This window comes from Rosa rugosa, chromosome 5 (assembly GCF_958449725.1).
Source record: "Rosa rugosa chromosome 5, drRosRugo1.1, whole genome shotgun sequence".
Lineage (NCBI taxonomy): Eukaryota > Viridiplantae > Streptophyta > Magnoliopsida > Rosales > Rosaceae > Rosa > Rosa rugosa.
This window is the reverse complement of record NC_084824.1, coordinates 43,050,751-43,069,316: the sequence shown is the minus strand read 5'-3', so window position 1 is coordinate 43,069,316 and position 18,566 is coordinate 43,050,751. Positions and strand designations below refer to the sequence as shown.

Sequence of the window (18,566 nt, the reverse complement as noted above, 5' to 3'; positions counted from 1 at the left end):
TCAGAGTACCCTGAGACTCCTATTCTAAAACAAGAACAGGAACCCACTATACCCCCAGTACACCCACCTTTTAGACAGTTCACGCACATTAATTCCAAACAAAAATCAGTAATCTCCGAAGCAAGATAAAAAACCCTCAGAGATTATGATATTTGCGATCTAACAAAATTAATTGACAAGTCGAGGTTGTCGTCCTGGATCCCAAATTTTTATAAGAAATCCACCGGGATCCCAAATTCGAATCCAGAATAGAAGAAACCCACACTCTGCAGCCTTAGGCAACCCATGAGGGCCCAAGCCCAAGTCAGAAAAGTAGAGCCAAGCCCAAACCCAATTAGGGTTTGCCATTGTAGTCAATGCAATAGGGACTCTGGTCTTGCCGCCATCGCTGCACCCACCTGCCACCAAGCCTCCGGTCGACTTGCCCCAATGATCCAGACAACTCCCGACTCCAACACCGCCAGATGACAAGTGTGAACCAGTCGATCTAAGCAAACCAACACCAACACCTTGGAAATAGGACCACCCAAACAGCAGAGCAACGACCACCCCTCTGCATCTTTGCCGCCCGACAAACAGCAGACGCCGAAGAGCCAGGAGATAGCCATGTCTGAGTTGCAGCAAGTCGTAGATAGGAGGCTCAAATAGAATCTGACCCGACCCGAACGAAAACTCCAATCCCCTCCGCCATGATCGAATCAGAACACCCTGCGCTGCCGGTAACGTTCCTCGACCTTTGAGCCTCGCCCGCCGTGGTCTCCTTAAGCCACCACTAACATCAAGAGGCTGAAACTCCGATAGTACACATGTCACTGTGCCTACCAGCCACCATGGCGCAGAAGGAGTCGGCGACGGAGAAGAGACGGTGCAAGCCAATCTTGATTTAGGAACCCCCAGAGGAGACGCCGTAGGTGTACTCCATACAAGATGAAGAAAGGTACAGAGAGGCCAAACCCGAGGGCGGCGCTCTCCCAACCCTGGCAGAGAGTTGCTAGGTCGAAACATAAGTTTTTTTTATTGTTAAAGATTTCTTTGAACCATAATATAAGACAAAATCCAGTATTTTATACCAATAATATTCAAGGTTTTAGGGGTAGACCACAATATTTGGGATTTAGGGTTTCATAATTGTTTTTTTGTTTCTATTAGGGTTTCAAGTATCACAATTGAAAAACAAAAAAATCACATTCAACAACTACAATGAACATGTTGGATATCATAAAATATTAGAGAAAAAATAAAAAAAAAACTAAGAAAAAATGTCGAGCCAGTAGTGACAATGGAGAAGCTGGCACTAGTTGTGCTAGTGGAATGACCTAGTCAACCCGAATCGTTTTGTGGTTCAGAGAGATGAGGACCAACCTAATTCAGAGAGAAAGACTTTGATAGACCTTTTTTTTTCTTTTCTTTTTTTGGGAAAAATGAAACTTTGATAGATTTTTTTCAAATCTTTGGTCTGGTGGTTGGAAAATTATTAGAGTTTGGTAAATTATAATTATAAAGTCCATAATTATCCATGATTTTCTAATTCCATAAGTATGAATGATATTTTGTCCTTATTGAATACTCTTCGATTTTGGTGGAATTTATGAAGTCTTTAAAAATCCTAATTGAGAGGGGTATATGGAATTACTGGAACTTTTAAAGAAATCTATGAAATTTAAAAGTTTGGGCGTAAAACTTTTAGCAGTCCATAAAAGTCTTAGGATATTCAATTAGGATTTCTAGTCGTAGGGTACTAGAGAGGTTCCTTCACCGAAATCTTATGTGTCGGAAGCTATTTAATTTAGATGCAAATTTTCTACTTTTGTGGTAGTCGTGTCCAAGGCTCAAGGATTATATATTCACATTTTGTTGTTAATGTGCCGGTACAAGGGTCACATTAACTCAATTAGACAGGGTTAGAGTCGGTTCAAGGGTCAGTAACTAACTCTAATTGGCGTAGAGATCAGAAATTAGACTACTAAGCAAGCGCACTCATGCGGAGTTTAAAGTAGTTTTTGCTTTGTGTGAGGCTAATACAGTGGCTCATAACCTACCAAGTAAAACATGTAATAGTGTTAGCCAAAATTGGTTTGGTTATGCTCCCGACTTTGACATTACATTCTCAAGAATTGGCTTAATTATATAAGATTTTTGGTGAAAATATTTCATCTAATATAAAAGAAAGAAAAAGGAGTCTTTTAATTTTGATTTCCTTCCGTAGTTGAATTCCAGCGCACCGCCGCAGCAGCCTCTTCTTCATTCTGACTCTCTCCATCTCGCTCGCTCTGATGGACTCTCTGCTAGCAAACTACGCCTCTTCCGACGAAGAAGAAGATCAAAAACCCCACCACCACCAACTACAACCACCTCCAAACCCTTCTTCTTCTTCTTCTTCTCTTTTCTCTTCTCTGCCCAAACCCAAACCCGAACCTTCATCCTTCTTCAATTCCCTTCCTCCTCCAAAACAAACCCAATCAAATCCTCCCCACCAAGAAGACCAAGACTCAAAACCCACCTCAAGATCTTCTTTTTTCTCCTCTCTACCCAAACCCAAACCCAAACCCTCCTCTCTCTTCCAATCCCTTCCCAAACCAAAACAAGAAGAAGAAGAAGAAGACATAAAACCCCCTTCTTCTGTTTTCTCTTCTCTTCCTCCCCCCAAATCCCAAATCCCTAACAAACCCGTCTCCAATTCCTCATCTTCTCCTGCCCAAATCCCCAAAAGGGTCGTCCAATTCAAGCCTCCCATCAACCCATATTTCGCAAACTCTTCCCATCTCGAAGACGACGACGATGAGGAAGAAGAAGAAGAGAGGCGGCGGCGAAAAGCCTCGGAGGCCTCGTCGGCGCAACCTTTGTCCGTGACGTCGTTCTTATCAGCTATTCCGGCGCCCAGGAACTCGGGTGTGAATTCCGGTTTAGGTTCCGGTGTAGGTTCCGGTAGGAGAGCCACCGTTGAAACAGAGTCGTTTGGTTCTAAAGTGGAGAGCGATGTGGGTTTGGATCGAAATGAAAATGTAGCAAGTTATGATGATCCCCAATCAAATTTTGATCCAAATGCAGAAGGTTATGGTGGGTATGAGAGTTACCAATATGGTGTTGACCAAAATGTGGATTCTGGGGTTAGTGGCGGTGATGGTTCGAGCTATGGTAGTTACAGTGGTTATGGTGGGTATAATGGTTATGCTGGAAATCATGGGAACGAATGGGCTGATGGGTCGGGGAGTGCGGCGGCAATGGGTGTGTCAGGTGATACTGGGGTTAAAGTGAGTGGGAAGAGGAGGAGGAATGATGTCCCAACTGAAATACTTGAGGTTAAGCAGGATGAGTTGATGAAGAATCGGCCGAGGGAGGACCAATCCAAGGTGACCGGGATAGCTTTTGGGCCTTCTTACCAGGTATGTATCATCTATCATCATTTGACATGTATTGACTATTTAGTTTTGAGTCACTTATAAGTTTGTAGGATTTGATATCTTTAGAAAGTGAATTGCATTCAGTTGCAATTAAGTAGATGATAAGAGACTGACTACTTTCTTTTTGCTTGTTTATAAGTTGCATTTTATGTGCTATTCTCTTGTGGACATCAAACTCTTTTTGCATTCTTCCTGAACCAGTAGGAAAATATAACCTGGTAACTTAATGACCTCTGCATCTATTTTGGCAAGTGCAATACAAACATTAAAGGCAGTAGCTGTGCTAATTGTAACTAGGTTAATGAAATGGGATGTGGCAATGAGAGGTTCTGCCTTGTGGATGATTACTGTTGGGCACCTTGAGTCTGTTGAAATAAGGTGATAAATGAAGGGTATGAGCAATATATAATATAAAAACAGTGTAATAGTCTACTTTACGGTTATTTTAGTTGTTTATGTAAATACAGTTGAAATTGTGTGTTAATATACTGGACATTGAACACTACACTGGGAAGTGAGTGCTCCTCTATGCTTCTATGTATAGTGCTGCTTAGTATAGTATTGGGCATCAGGTAGGACTTAGGATCAAGGATTCAGTTGGCATCTGAGCTTATATCTGGACCCTGGTATGAAGAGGGATGACAAAGGATCATGACATTTAAAATTTTATAAGGAAATTTTGAAGGGAAAAGAATCTATAAAGATTATCTGTAATTTGTAATAGTGACTTCTTCTGGGGCCAGACAACAAGTTTAATTTTCGATGAGTGTGTGTGACCATATGGGATGAAAACAGGGTTTGTTCCATGATGCTGGAGTGTTTCCTTGGAATGCAGTGCAGGCAGTCTTTGGGTAATCAATTTGCTCTGTAGAGATATTCCAGATTAGGGGTGCATTGTTTTCTAGATTGAGTCCATTTGTGATGCATTGTTCTCCTGGTGCATGGTCCTGTAGAGGCTTAGTGTCTATAGGTGGCCATTGCAGGAATTGAGTCCATATGTGACATGGGTTTTTTCTGTTTGTCTTATTTGATTATGACATTGTTTTCAGTACAAGTCAACTTGTTGGAATTTGGCAAGTCACCTTTTCCTAACTAGATTAACTTTGAATAATCTAATAAACATAATAAACAGCACTAACCTCTAAAGCAAGGATGACTTATAAGTTTGTGTTTTAGTTAGATTGAACTTTTTAATTCGTACTGCCCATAGATTGGCAGCTTGTTCATTAATTACATCTGAAATGATAGATGGAACTATCCGATAGTTCATCTTGTACAATTGTACATTTGAAGTATCACATAGTTCATAGTTCACTGCACCATATTCATCTTGTACATGGAACTATCACATGGTAATGCTAATTTTAGAGAGATTCAGAATCATTTAACTGTTAAATCGCTGTACCTATTCAACTTTCATTCAGCAAGAAAAGGAACTCTGACTCATGGTCCTATCTATTGTGTTTCATTATGTTTTGTAGTAACTTATTTCCATTTTAGCTTACGTGTTGACACTTTTATTTGTTTCTTTTCTATTAAGCCTGTTTCGACGAAGGGGAAGCCGACAAAGCTGCATAAGAGGAAGCATCAGATTGGTTCTCTGTACTTTGATATGAAGCAGAAGGAGATGGAACTTCAGGAGCGGCGTTCAAGAGGCTTCCTTACAAAAGCTGAAACACAAGCCAAGTATGGATGGTGATCCTGGGAAATATCATATTCTCATTCTGCGACCAATTTTTTATATTTTGTATTCTGAAACTGTATTTTTGAAAAACGTGAGACAGAAGATAGGAACTTTTCTCTTCATTTCTGTTTCTTCAAGTAACTACGCTTGTATCATTGGCATTTCAGAAAGAAAATTTAAATGTTTATATGGCAATGTGGATTCTTTCTCTAGCTAGTAGTGATATGCAAAGTGCTTTTCAAAAGTACTCTGCTTGTTGTGAAGAGACTGAGATTCACATATCTGTAATCAAGTGAGTAGTATCCGAATAATCATGTGTATTGTAAAGGAATGGTGTTCACTGGATAAATTCAAGTAACATAAAAATGTTGATCAAGTGAACATCTCTTTGCGAAGTGTGCTTTTTATACATATTTTGATGTTAATTAGTATTTTATTACAAATTTGCTATATTTCTTATTATTTGTTCTTGGCATAGAATTTTAAAGTGTTACATCATGTGGAGCATGAAGAAGTGGACAGAGAGTAGGCATCCTCAAGTTCCCCTGTTAGTGTTCTATTTTCTAGTACATTTTCAACATAAACCCCAATAAATACTAAATCCTAAACCCCAAAATTCCAGAGCACAATCACTTAAAACACACACAATATCAGCCCCGAAAACCAAGTCAAATTATCCCATAATTCCTTTCCACAAAATCAGACAGCAAGATGGAAGTTATTCTTGCTATATTTTTTTTTTATGGAAGATATTCTTGCTATCAAATTACAAACTACGAACTTCCATCAAATCCTATTAATTCACATTCTACGTATATACAGAAGAAAAGGTACACAATTAGAGCATTCAACAATTTACCAATCCTTTAGTAGCTGACTAGCAAGATCCTTATAGCTAACTTTCTTTTTCTTTGTAGGCTCTGCACCCATATCAAACGGTGGCTTCTCATCCTCAGCACTAGTATGCGTGGTTTGAACATTCTTCATTCCAGGACTTGGATTCAGATCTACGGGTGGCTTCTCATCCTCAGTACTCACATTCATAGTTTGAGCATTCTTTTTTCCAAGACTTGGAATCAGATCAAACAACATGGCTTGAACTGGATCAGCCATAAATTCGAGTTTCTCTGGCTTATCTCTGTCTTGGCCATTATGCTTCTCAATCATTTCAATTTCAGGAATTTTATCAGAATGCCCATCGAATCTAATGTCTCCAGCAACCTCTTGTTCAGCTGCCTTACCACTTTGTAATGATGTAGAATCTTTTATTGCCTCATTTCTTTGCATGTCTGAACTTCCGTCACCTACCATCCCATGATTTCCTTCCGCGATATTAACCTCTTCCTTAAATGACGTACGATCATGAGAACCACTTTCATCTGACTCATTGCCAGATATTTTAGCAGGCTTCCTGCCAATACGTGCACGTGTTCTTCGAGCTTGCGTGGCACCTGTTTTCCCTCTGTTCGTGTTTGTGCCAGCTGGTCTTCCTCTTTTCCTTTTGCCACCCCTCTCAGGTGCGCCCAAGATCCCATAGTTTTCTTGAGCTGCATTGCCTCTGTTTTTCCCTTTGTTAGAAAGAGAAGGAACCTTCTGGATTTCCACATTGTCACAGGGAGCTTCTTCTAAAACCATGTCAGGTTTGCTAGAAAGAACAAGACAGAATGAAAAATTAAGATAATCACCATAAAATCCATCGATGTACTGTTATCATAACACACTCCTACCTATTTACACTACACCAGAGATGCACTAAGGTTTAAAAGTATTGCAGATACCAAAAAGAGATATCCCACCTAACTGATTCTCTATGCTTATTTGCTCTTGGAAGAAAAAATAAATAAATAAAAAAGAATAAAAAAATTTTAAAAAAATTAAAAAGAGAAGAAGAATCCCTGTTCTATAAGGAATTAGCTAAGCAATATTTTATTTTATTTTATTTCAGACATCTGCCAATTGCTACAATAACTATGATTTAACTCGAGAACTTTGTGCAGTAAATATATTTTTTTAGTTATGATTCGTGGCACTGATAGAGTGATAGTCTAACCCAGAAGTGTCTCCATCAATGAAGTGGACAAAGAAAATTAAGGAAATGATAAAAAGAAAAGACAACTTGCTACAAGAACTTTTAAGCAACATTTCCTGGCAATAATGGAGTCACTGCACATTGACCAGGTAAAACATTGGGCCTATTTCATCTAATAAACAACCGTAAATCTCATATCTTCTATATCTCACTAACCCGCCCAAAATGAGAAGTCATTAGACATGCGACATCCATGTGCAAATATTATTTGATAGATTTTGAACTCACCACTCTTCGATGTTGAATTCTTCCCACCCATAGGGTTTTAAACTATATGATTCCTCATGCAGTCTTTTGTTCTTTTCCAAGCAGTCTTCCAACCATTGCAGTCCAACAATATGCAACCTTTTGCTATGCAAAAAGTGTTTCTCTGCTTCAGTCAAACTGTAACAAAGAGAGAGCAATAACAAAAAGATAAGAGGAAGGTTAGAACTGCATTAATATAACACCTGTAATGAGGAAGGGTGAGGACAATGGGCAAAGTTGTAGGGAAAAACAAAAATCCAAGAACTAGGGAATAGAACAAAGAAAACTACTCAGCTCTTAGAATGATAACCACATCAAAATTACACTAAGCATCACAATAATTAAGCCTTCCGGTAAACTACTAACCATATGCATTAACCATGCGGCCAAGTGGAGAAACGAACGAATAATGACACTACAAAGACATGCTTAATTTCTAATGCACAAGAACAACCAAAAGAATTGAGGTGTAAATAGATTGTCAAACAACCAAAATTGTGTCAATAATTATCATGTTCACATATCTTATTTATCAAAATGAAATGCCAGTGATCATCCTCCATTAGAGCCTCCATAACTAATCCAAGATAGTCACACGTTTATGAGCCATATGTTACTGGGTTACCTTTGCAATAAGGATTCGAATCCCACATCGCACCCCTGAATTGACAAGAGTACCAAATGGGTGGCATCAGCAAGATTGTCACTGACTCTGCCACCACCCATGAGAACTTCAATCTTTAACCTTCTTACTGTAACTCCTAACACGACTTCCCAATCCGGTTTCCTTTAAGCAAAGATTAATAAGAAAGCAACCAATGTCAATTAGAACAAAACAAAGAAAGCCTAATATAATTCGTGAGTCCCAAGAGAGCATAATATGACCAATAGATCTTACAAGGAATGAATTGATGAGTTAAAGTAAATGCAGCAGCCGTGAAATCGAGACCATTTCTCCATAGGACAGTATTTTTTCTTGTAATAGTTGATACGTTTGGTATCCTCTGATCTAGGCACATTGCTTAGAAGCTGACAAGAATCAAATACAAAAATTACCTCATTGTCTAAAAGCCCGTTTTATTTCAAGTTTAATCAAGATGCTTCCATCCCCTTCTACAGCAAACTCACTGTTTTAAGACTCACTAAGAATTCTGTATTACCTGCTTAATGTCTGCAAGGTCAAGGTCCCAGAAGTACGGGTCAGAAAACTCATCTATTTCTTCTTCTAACTTCTTCTTTGAAGAGTCAGAAATGAAGAGGTAGTACCTTCAGCAGAAATGAAAAAAGAATATCAAAGAAGTCACATTTTACAAATTTCTTTTCAAATACGCAGTAGATTAGATAGTTACTACTTTGGCTGTAAAGGAAGGAGTTTCTTTTGAGAACAACAATCCAAGACCCAAGACAAATGAATGACATCTCCCTGACGTTTTGCTGCCTGATATTTAATCCCTGTCAAATGAACAATTATTGATTATATCCGGTCAAAGTTGTGTGTGTGTGTGTGTGTGTGAGTGAGAGAGAGAGAGACCTTTGCTATCAGCTGCAACACAGTGTGTGACTGAGTTATTCAAATTCATCGAAAAAGTACCCCCATTCTCAGCAACAATTTTGTGCAAGGAATCAAGAGAATGAGTTGGAGGCACATTAGCAAAGTCTGAATATGTCAAGGACAACGCAGTACAGCAGAAAAGAATTAACAATCCATTAAGCTATCAAGTCCTAAATTGATAACCAATTGAATAAAGAGATGAATTATGTTGTTGTTAACCTCAAAGGATACACAACATCATTTTTGAAAATATTAAGCTGTCCTCCTTGACACCAGAAACATCAGTCTGAACTAAATGAGAGGGAACAAGAGATAGATTTCTTTTCTCTTCTTTTTTAGAGGATCTCTTGTGTTTCTTTTTATCATCCTGCAGGCCACCATAATCTGTCCCCTTTTGTGTGGTACCATTGCCTGAATCTACAAGCTCTATAAATGCTGCAAATACAAGAAATTGAAAGTAAACAGCAGCTTTAAACCATATGATAGTTAAGAGCTCCCCCATCTTTGAATGCCACAACTGAGCAGATAGAGAAGAAACCTAGAGTATAAATTAGGAATATACGAGGGAAACTAGAATTCTGGGATGCATATCTAATAAATTTCATCCTCTTACATTGCACATCAAGGCATTCATGCCAAGGTTTATCATATCTAATTCGATCAATACGTGGAAATCTCAGGCTGTATGGTGCAGCAAAAACCTGCAAGAATTCAGCAGCCATCAACCAAGTAATAAAAAACCTACACTTTGACCTTCCTAGTACAGCTACATGTATATATCTGAACACTAATCAATAGATGATAGGACACACCTCGGACCTTATGGTTCGGATGTCACTCGTTATGGAAAGGATTATTGATCTGCAATACAAAGGAGAAAACACTTAATTTATCTGCTGAAAATGAAAACATCACATACCTATAGGTGAAAATCATACTAACTTCTCAGGGCTTTCAACCCAAACATCTGGTCTCTCTTTTGAATGGTTCGTTACTTCATAAAAACTTGGTGGTGCCTTTTTGGGGTAGTCATACTTCCTGACAGACAGACAGAGAGACAGTTTAATATATATTTGAAGGATATTCCTTGAAATTTGTCAAAATAAGGAACAGTCTTTTCCGAGCACAAGTGATTGCCAAAAATTCCGAATCTCTACATCAACTCCAAGCACTACGTCAACACCATTTTCTCATTCATGGTAAAACTGATGGGTCCTTAAATTACCAAACAACTGTAAATCACCAATGATATCAATCTCTGGTCCAAGATCATAAGCTGAATGGCCATTAAAGCAATTATCACAGCACAAGCTGTCATGCTTGCTTCAATTAGAAATTTCACGTTGCTCATTGGATATTATCTTGGATAACCCTGAGGAGCTGCAACAGTATGGTTACATTACAAAAAAAAATACCTTAAATAAGGCTTTAATTTGGTTGCCACAGCATCTAACTCCTCGTCAGAAAGTCCAGTACCCACTCTGCAAAAAGATACAAACCTGCAATATAAAAACCCAATAAGAAACTTTCATTTAACAGCAGTTGTTACAAGGATTATAAGCACTAACGATGACTCAGGTTCTCTGGTATTCCAAAGTATACACCCAATAACATATAGCCCCAACAAACATAAACATGATGGATCTACATCGTATGGCTTTTTAACTGTTTAACTATGAGTAATTTAGCATCAAGAAAAGGCCATGTCATCCTAATTGACATTGATTATCAAGTATAAAATGACACAGGTAAGAAAACAACCTGATACATACAGGCCAACCTAAGGAAATGTCAACTTGTTCAATTAAAGAGAGTGGCAGCAAGCTAAACATGCGTCAGCTTAATTCTTATAAAACAGTAGCCTGGGTAAGGATAACACCCAACATATACATTGATGTATGTACATATGTTAGAAATAGAGGGGACAATATGATATTCTCTTGGGAAGCTATCAGAAAGTTCTACAGAAGCAAATATAAGGAAAAGTTTCCTTGATTAAGACGATTATACAATCCAAGTTGTAGGTCTCAATTTTCATTAATTGAAGCCAATCATTTTGCCAGATAAAGTAATCATTAGAAAATTCTACCTTCTCGGATATGTATTTGCAACTGGACGTTCAGCAAGACCCACCAAGAACTGAGCTACCTGCAACAATGAGATTTTTATCAATGGAACTCAGTTGTTTACTATAAACAGCTATATACATAGCCATCAGAATTGGTCTCTCCTAAGGTCCTTAACGTCTTGTCTCTCATAATGACCGACATGGACGATCAGATACACAGTGAGTGAGATGCATGCACTAAGAGAGAATTGTCAAGTTATATTCACAAAAGAAGAGATTAGAAAATTTGAAAAGACAGCAAACTCACTTCCCCTCCACGACGTCCTGAACCATAGTATCCTCCTAGAATAGGTATATAAACAATTAGTTTAAACAATATGAGGAATAAATTATGTTGCTTTGAGGCAAATAGAAAATTAACAAAGTATTAGCACAGACCTATTATAAGAACATCCAGATCAGAACCAGCCCGTATGTAATCCGGCTTCAATTTCAACCATTTTCCACTACGATCACTAGGTTCCCATTTAGAACCAAGATCCTTTAAAACAATCCCCTCATCTCTGAAGGACAAGAATGATGTTTAAGCTCGAGGAAATATCTTATTACATGACACATGAACAAATCAATATAAAGACATTGAGCAGTAAGAATACATTCTATCCACTGAAGAAGACAGGAATTGATTCTAGACATAAGGAACTCAAGATGCAGTTAAAAACAAGAGGACATGTTGCTAGAGTTCTTTTGGTCATGTGAGATATCAGCTGGATGTGATGCTTTACACGATTTTAAGGTAATTTTAAACAGTTTCAATTTAAAGTTTAAGTCATCTAGGCGCAAAACAAAAAACTGGAATCTGACTAGCTTGAGCCTTTGCATCTAAACTATTCAATGTGGGCGAATGTTATAGCACTACCTACATATTCTAAACTCCAGGATTTTAAATTAGAATTGGAAACTCATGTGATGGTTTTTAACAAGTGTTGCTATACCAAAGCATTGTCCAATGACATGCTTATGGGATCAAATGGCTGTAAGCCAAAGGTGTTTTTAAAAGAAACACAGAACCAAAACAGGATACCATTGGGGGGAAAAAAACTGAAGAAAGATGAATGAGACGATGAAGATATTAGAATCAATCTTAGAGGAGAATTTGTTTTTCCCAAAGAAAGATGTGATATAGAGCAATTGTCCACTTTATAACCAGAGTGCTGAAGGTATTTTGGGCCTCAAAGCTGCAAGACTACTGTACCTTAAAAGGCATTGGATGCTTACCTGTTCTCGATGGTTTCTTTAAAAAACCTCTCGACATCATCCAGAGTATGAACAATTAGGGACCAACAAGGTTCCCCTGCATGAACAGCACAGGTATATAAGAGATCTAACAAGTAGTGTTGAATTATTTGACAATCTTTAATTCTTCATGAACTTATAGAAAAAACAGTTAGTATTGCATTGATATGCCAGGAATTTACTACGAGGGAGACAGAAGATGACAACCATCATTCTAGCACTGGATATAATAATAGACGTGTTTTTTGAATTCCATCATCCTTTAATTTCTAAAATGCAAATACAGAAACACCCTATATTGCAAAAAGAACTCTCTTCACCCAGTTGGATCAATTAACAAGTTAATATCTGCAGGTCAAAGATGATTCTCTAAAAAGTTTCTCCCCAGGCAAGACACATAATTACTAAGAGGTTTTCCAAAAGGGTATTACTCCTACATAATGTGGAGGGAACTCACTGTCAAGAGCCGGCGTAGTTCTCATTACAAGCTGGATATTATAGAGAATGCAGCATGTACAAATGTGGAGCTTCTACTATATGAAGTGTAAAGGCAACATATAAGTTAAAGAATCGGGAGTTGTGACAGTTGATACCCAGTCACATCTCTTAGAAAAAAAGAACAGGAGATAGAGAGAGACAAAGACAGGAACAGAGAGAATGCCTGGCAGCATCAACTCTAACACATTATAAAAATATCTTCAGATGCCTTCCAGAATCTGGTCGCAGAATTTATGCTACAAAGTACAAACCAAAAATTTACCTATACAGAATAGAAGGAATATGGTCTGGATGCACGGCAGGAAGTTGTTTTCCTAAATTCCTAAACAGTACATATCGACAAGTTTATCCAAAGATCATTCATGTCTGTGGGAGTCCATATATCAAAGAATTAAGTCAGCACCACATGAACTCAACTGAATCATGAAGTATCATGAACGACTTGACGTCATGATGGGCAATAAGTTTAGTTATAACTCATAGGAACAAAATTGAAGTTTGGGTTGAGCTCCTTAAAACTGCCTATCTTAGACTAAATTTTTGCTTTGTTCCACCTAAAACACAACAATCCAAGCTTGACATGGGAGGCCGACAAAACACCAAGAAAATGAAATATATATACTATATATGTAAGCAGACACCTAACCCAAAAAAAATCATCTGATCAGTCACAATGTAGACTGCACAAGGTCAATTTCTGACTATTGAACAAAACATACAAACAATTATGAAGACAATGTTACCTGAAGAACGGTGAGTGTTAAGGCCACCATTGGGTACTAAAATCTCTAAACGACCCGTCAAAGGCTTCACTACTTTCTGGAGAAGCTCATGCCTTTCCTTCAAGCTCTCGTGAATTACACTAGTATCTCCAACGTAAAGGATATCGAATGCAACATCTAGTCAATGGTCATGTCAAGGTACACACTCATCTGTTTTCATAACTGACCTTCAACATGCTTGATTTGCAACATTCTATTGAACGAGGCAAGAGACAAAAAGGATACAGCACAACTGCATGCAGACAGGTTATAAAAAGAGTTAGCTAAACTCTACTTTGGTTCTTTCTATAAACTTGAAAATATTAAAATAAAAAAGTTAAAATATAAACCTGTTTATCACTGTCAAGTCCATCCCTCGCAGCCTTTGCTGTCAAACAAGGAAAACAAATTTATAAATGGCAAATACAGAATATGCAAACAGGAAATCAGAAGTAAAAAATTTAATTCATTAAAGAAAAAAAAATCAAAAACAAAAAAAAGAAAAGAAAAAAAACCTATTTCTTGATTTGAACCAAACTCAGCAAAACGCTTCAGAGATGTGTCCCAGACCAACATCTCACCATCAAGAATACACCTACCAAGATTGCAAGATGAAGAACAATTAGGAATTCACTGAAAAGAAAACTGCATGTGTTTGCTCATGCCAAAATGTATAAAATTTGAAAGTAAATAATATATGCATTTCAATAAGTAGTTTCACATATGGATAATGAGGAAGGCAGCCACTATATGCATTACATCGTGTTAGCTTAACAGGAACTCAAAAGCTTTTGAGAGAGTAAAACATTCTAAATTTAGACAATGCCAGGTTTATGATGGCTGGAAAATACAAGAATTACTACAGCCTAAAAGCCTGATCCTTTATACCAAAGACCACAAAAATGACTGAAAGATCATCATCATCCATATTATGGGGAACTTATTAAGGTACTTTACACTCTGGAGCCAAGAAAGGAAGCAAATGGGCCAAAATGAAAGCAAAGCATACGCATACCTAGTATAGATTCTGTTAGGGATACAAGAGATAAGAGATAGGCAGCCAAAAATGGAAAGTTGATACAGATAAATACCTATCGGCCTGAACATTTTGTATAATAATGTCTGACATCGCATGTCCATATTCAGAGTGATCAAGAAAATTCCTGCACAAGAAAAATAACTTACTACCAAAACATTTTTGAGTGTATCATTCTTCAAATACTATCACTTTATAAAACATGATGTGGCTGTTGCCCAAGATACATAATTTCTAACGGGAAAAATATTACTACCGGAGTAGTCCTGACATTTTGCAAACGTAAATGTACAGATTAGTGTGCTAAAAATTTGTAATGACAACTAAAGCATGTCATTCTGAATATAACATCCCCAAGATAAAGACTTCAAACTAATAAATTTTGAGTAAGACTTGTGTATTCCGATAAGAGGCCTCTACCTTGAGAAGTAATGTACTTCGGTTCCATTCTTATGAATTTGGATGCGATCGCCGTCGAATTTACACTCAACAACAACTTCCTTTCCATGAAACTAACACGAAAAAAATATAAGACAGAATAAGTTTATACACTATCCCTATTGTACTCGAATTCACATTTATGTTAGTGTGCATAATTTTTGTTATCAGTTATATAAAACCTTTTTCCATGCACCAGTTGCATCACCAACTCTCATAGCTAGCTGCGGGCGCACAGCTTTTCCAACTTCAATGTCCTGCAATTAATATACAGACACATACTTAGTTTGTTCATTTAAGCATTTTGAAAAACAAACAATACACCAGAATACAATGAAGAAATCTTCTCCTTAAGGTATTTCAATTAGACATTTATAACACCAAGAGCAGATGTTAAAAAGAGAATCGTTAAGATGTTTTGTTCACAAGGAACTCACAAAACTCACTGGCAGTTTTTAAATCTTTGGAATGTAAGTTGTAACAATAGCTTAAAATAGTTTCTCTCAGAGTAGCTTGAAGAGGTTTTTTTTTTTCCAAACCTTGATTGTAGCTTGAAGCGGTGAGTATTAAATACTAGGAAACAATTGCTACACTATAAAATGTTTTTAACAGATATATCAATGTTGCTTTAGATTAGTTACAGACCTGTCGTTTATGTCGTTGACTTCTGTCCCTCAGCTTTTCACAAACCAATTTCAAGTCACAGGTAACGTTAAACAAGTCTTCAGCATCCGGATGAAATTCATGGAAGATGCTCTTTTCACTAATTCCCAATTTGAGATCTGAAGAAAATATAGAAACATAAAGAACTAAAGCTTATATAGATAGATGATAAGAAACACAAATCATGGACCTCATTAGAGAACACCTTTAAGAATGATCATGACGATCCACTTCATTTCTTGTGCATTTGTCTTCTGTACCAAAGTAGAAAGAATTGAAGTCTTCTCTGCCCTGTTCACATGGTTGAATCTATTTTAGTAAACCCGCCAACCCCACCCCAATAAAAAGGAAGGTAAATATAAGGCGTGACGGGGAGAAAATGAACTAAGTATACTTGAAGTGAGCCAAATGATGTCTTGATAAAACATACTTGAAGCAAGATGGGAACATACAATTATACACAAGTAATTTAAACTAAGTTCCAACAAATACATTTGAATACAATACTTATCCACAAATATATATGAGTAAGGAAAACAAATTAGGGTGGAAGAATTGTACTTACTACTTAAACTCAAGTTAAATAAGATAAGCTATACAGCCACATAAACCTTATATGAACTGTGGTGTTGTCTACTGATAATATCAGTTATATAAAACAACATGAACAACATATAGACGTTATGGATAGCAATGCTAAGGGGCGACCAAAACAATCCTCTAAAAAAGATAGACTCTTTCTGGTATAAGTAGGCAAATAAACAAAGACAATTAGTTATCAATATGATCAAATGAATGAGAACGTACATCCAACGATATTAGGCAGGTCAGAGGGGAATTGTTCATTATTAGATCTCTACATCCAAGGATTTACTAACTAACCCAAGTTCTGTTTGTCCACAAAGCTAAGTAATGCCCCATCCTAACTTACTGTGCTAGAGCGAAAGAGAGACCAAATGAAGGAAAAAAAAAATCAAGTCAACAGTGTTTAGCACATATGAAGACAATATTAGCAATAAGGTGCGTCACATTAAACATTTACAAGCTCATTAAGAACTAGGACAAAAGCAACATACCTGTTCTCACCGGATGCCAAACGATCAAGCAAGTCATTCAACTCCTTGATCGTTAGTCCACCTGATCTAAGTCCCTGTCTCCGTTGCAGCACCTTGATCACAAATAACAAATGCAAAACATAACCATTAAAACCAAGAGAACCTCCAACCACACTCAAAAGACTTTGAGTCACTAATGCTGAAAACAATGTAACCATTCTTTTCGCAATTGTGAACCTAATCTCAATGTTTATGCAGAAACAGTGCTTTCTTCGATTTCATGGAAATGAACCAAGATCCAATCAGCAAAATAAATAACCGAAACTAACCTCGGCGGCGACGAGGGCGAAATTGCCGGCATTGGCGCCGGTCTTGGCGCCGCCCTTGCGCCAATTGATGAGGCGAAGAGCGTCGTCGGAGTCTCGGGACATGCCGAGAGCGTCGATGAGGCAGGTGGCGAGCACCGACTCCTTAAGGCCATAGCTACCCCGCTCCCGATCGAGGTTCGGAAGAATCAGCCGGATTGCGCTGAAGTAATCCCCTGCTTTGCAGAAGTTGTCAAGGAATTTCCGGAACTTGGAGCGCTTTAGGGCTGACGTTTTGCTTCGTTGCATCCAATTGAAGAGGCTGCACAGCACACTGAACTTGGTCTCCTCCTTATTCATCCTTCTTCTTCTGATTCGAGCGCTTCTCTCTCTGTGGTTTCCGTTTGAACGGTGGGAGTTTTATATATTGGATTTCCAGCGTCCTTTATACTCCATTGGTTTTGATGCGACCATGGCCGGCCCAAGCCCGGCAAGGCAAATCTCCTTGGGCCTTATTTGAGGCCTCCATTTTCCTTGTGATAATGGAAAATTTAGAAAATTAAGGTTTGTATCATAGTCTACTAAATCTCCAGCAATATAGTTTCCTTCTTATATATGTCTACTTGCCTCACTATTTGCTTGATTTTGTAGGTTTTCCTGCATGCTATGATTTCTTTTCTTTTTTTCACCAAGTAATGGATTTCTTAACGCATCACAATTACGTGCATTGGCAAAATCACAATTGTGTGCATTGACAAAACCACAATTGCATGTATTAAAAAGGGAGATTCAAATTAGCTTATATTGTGTAAGAATCATTAGTATGGTTTTGCAGGCTCTTTTGAAATAAATGAGCGTCATTGTAATAGTGAATGGTACTATATTCCAATAGATTAGGGATATTATGTAAATGAGCGTTCTGGCTTTTCTTCTAATGGAATTTATTAAAAAAAAAAAGGGAAATGCTCATTTACCCAATTTTAGTTTAAAATTTGCCCACTTGCTCCACTAACAGTTTTTTAACCTCATTTACCAAAAACACTCTAAGGGATTATTTCTCATTTACCCAATTAATTCTTTTTATTTATTTTTGGGACTTTTTTGCCCTCTCATTCTTTCTCACTTAGAGGGAGAAATCATCCTCCACCTTGCCGGACTTCGGTGACCGGACTCCAGTGACTAGTGGCCGGCCTCGGACACCGGTGGCCGGAATCCGGTGACCGGTGACCGGAATCCAATGACTGGTGACCGGATTCCGGCGACCGGGGACAGGAATCCGGCGACCAGGGACAGGAATCCGGCTACCGGTGACCGGAATCAGGCGACCGGTCCCTAATAATACCCAGTAACCATATTATTGCCTCCCAGTAATCATATTATTGCCCCCCAAAAATCATATTATTGCGTCCCAAAAATCATATTATTGCCTCCAATAATCATGTTATTGCCGTCCAGTGAATTGTATGAACTCCCA

At 37.9% G+C, this 18,566-nt stretch overlaps 2 protein-coding genes across 2 annotated transcripts; one reads left to right on the top strand and one right to left on the bottom strand.

Moving 5' to 3' along the window:
- Positions 1 to 2,188: 2,188 nt before the first annotated feature.
- LOC133707828 (uncharacterized) lies at positions 2,189 to 5,280 on the top strand. Its single transcript, XM_062133311.1, has 2 exons — positions 2,189 to 3,383; positions 4,942 to 5,280. Exons 1-2 carry the CDS (start codon positions 2,274 to 2,276, stop codon positions 5,098 to 5,100), a joined length of 1,269 nt encoding a protein of 422 aa, XP_061989295.1. The 5' UTR covers positions 2,189 to 2,273; the 3' UTR covers positions 5,101 to 5,280.
- A 455-nt stretch (positions 5,281 to 5,735) lies between these two features.
- On the bottom strand, positions 5,736 to 17,516 carry LOC133709692 (DNA ligase 4). The gene is made up of 27 exons (XM_062135511.1): positions 17,117 to 17,516; positions 16,809 to 16,900; positions 15,938 to 16,023; positions 15,715 to 15,851; positions 15,252 to 15,326; positions 15,052 to 15,143; positions 14,687 to 14,758; positions 14,111 to 14,190; positions 13,946 to 13,983; positions 13,842 to 13,848; positions 13,578 to 13,733; positions 12,319 to 12,394; positions 11,479 to 11,603; positions 11,348 to 11,382; positions 11,062 to 11,120; positions 10,388 to 10,471; positions 9,915 to 10,010; positions 9,785 to 9,833; positions 9,586 to 9,673; positions 9,204 to 9,407; positions 8,952 to 9,077; positions 8,773 to 8,872; positions 8,581 to 8,686; positions 8,319 to 8,449; positions 8,046 to 8,207; positions 7,403 to 7,558; positions 5,736 to 6,730 (listed from the first exon to the last, which is right to left on the bottom strand). Exons 1-27 carry the CDS (start codon positions 17,450 to 17,452, stop codon positions 5,941 to 5,943), a joined length of 3,558 nt encoding a protein of 1,185 aa, XP_061991495.1. The 5' UTR covers positions 17,453 to 17,516; the 3' UTR covers positions 5,736 to 5,940.
- Between the last annotated feature and the right edge of the window lie 1,050 nt (positions 17,517 to 18,566).

Coding starts and splice junctions, on each gene's coding strand:
- LOC133707828 (XM_062133311.1), top strand. CDS start 2,274: ATGGACTCTCTGCTAGCAAACTACGCCTCTTCCGACGAAGAAGAAGAT. Junction 3,384..4,941: donor CTTTTGGGCCTTCTTACCAG/GTATGTATCATC, acceptor TTTTCTATTAAG/CCTGTTTCGACGAAGGGGAA.
- LOC133709692 (XM_062135511.1), bottom strand. CDS start 17,452: ATGAATAAGGAGGAGACCAAGTTCAGTGTGCTGTGCAGCCTCTTCAAT. Junction 8,873..8,951: donor TGTTGCAGCTGATAGCAAAG/GTCTCTCTCTCT, acceptor TTCATTTGACAG/GGATTAAATATCAGGCAGCA. Junction 6,731..7,402: donor GAATTCAACATCGAAGAGTG/GTGAGTTCAAAA, acceptor TGTTCTTTCTAG/CAAACCTGACATGGTTTTAG.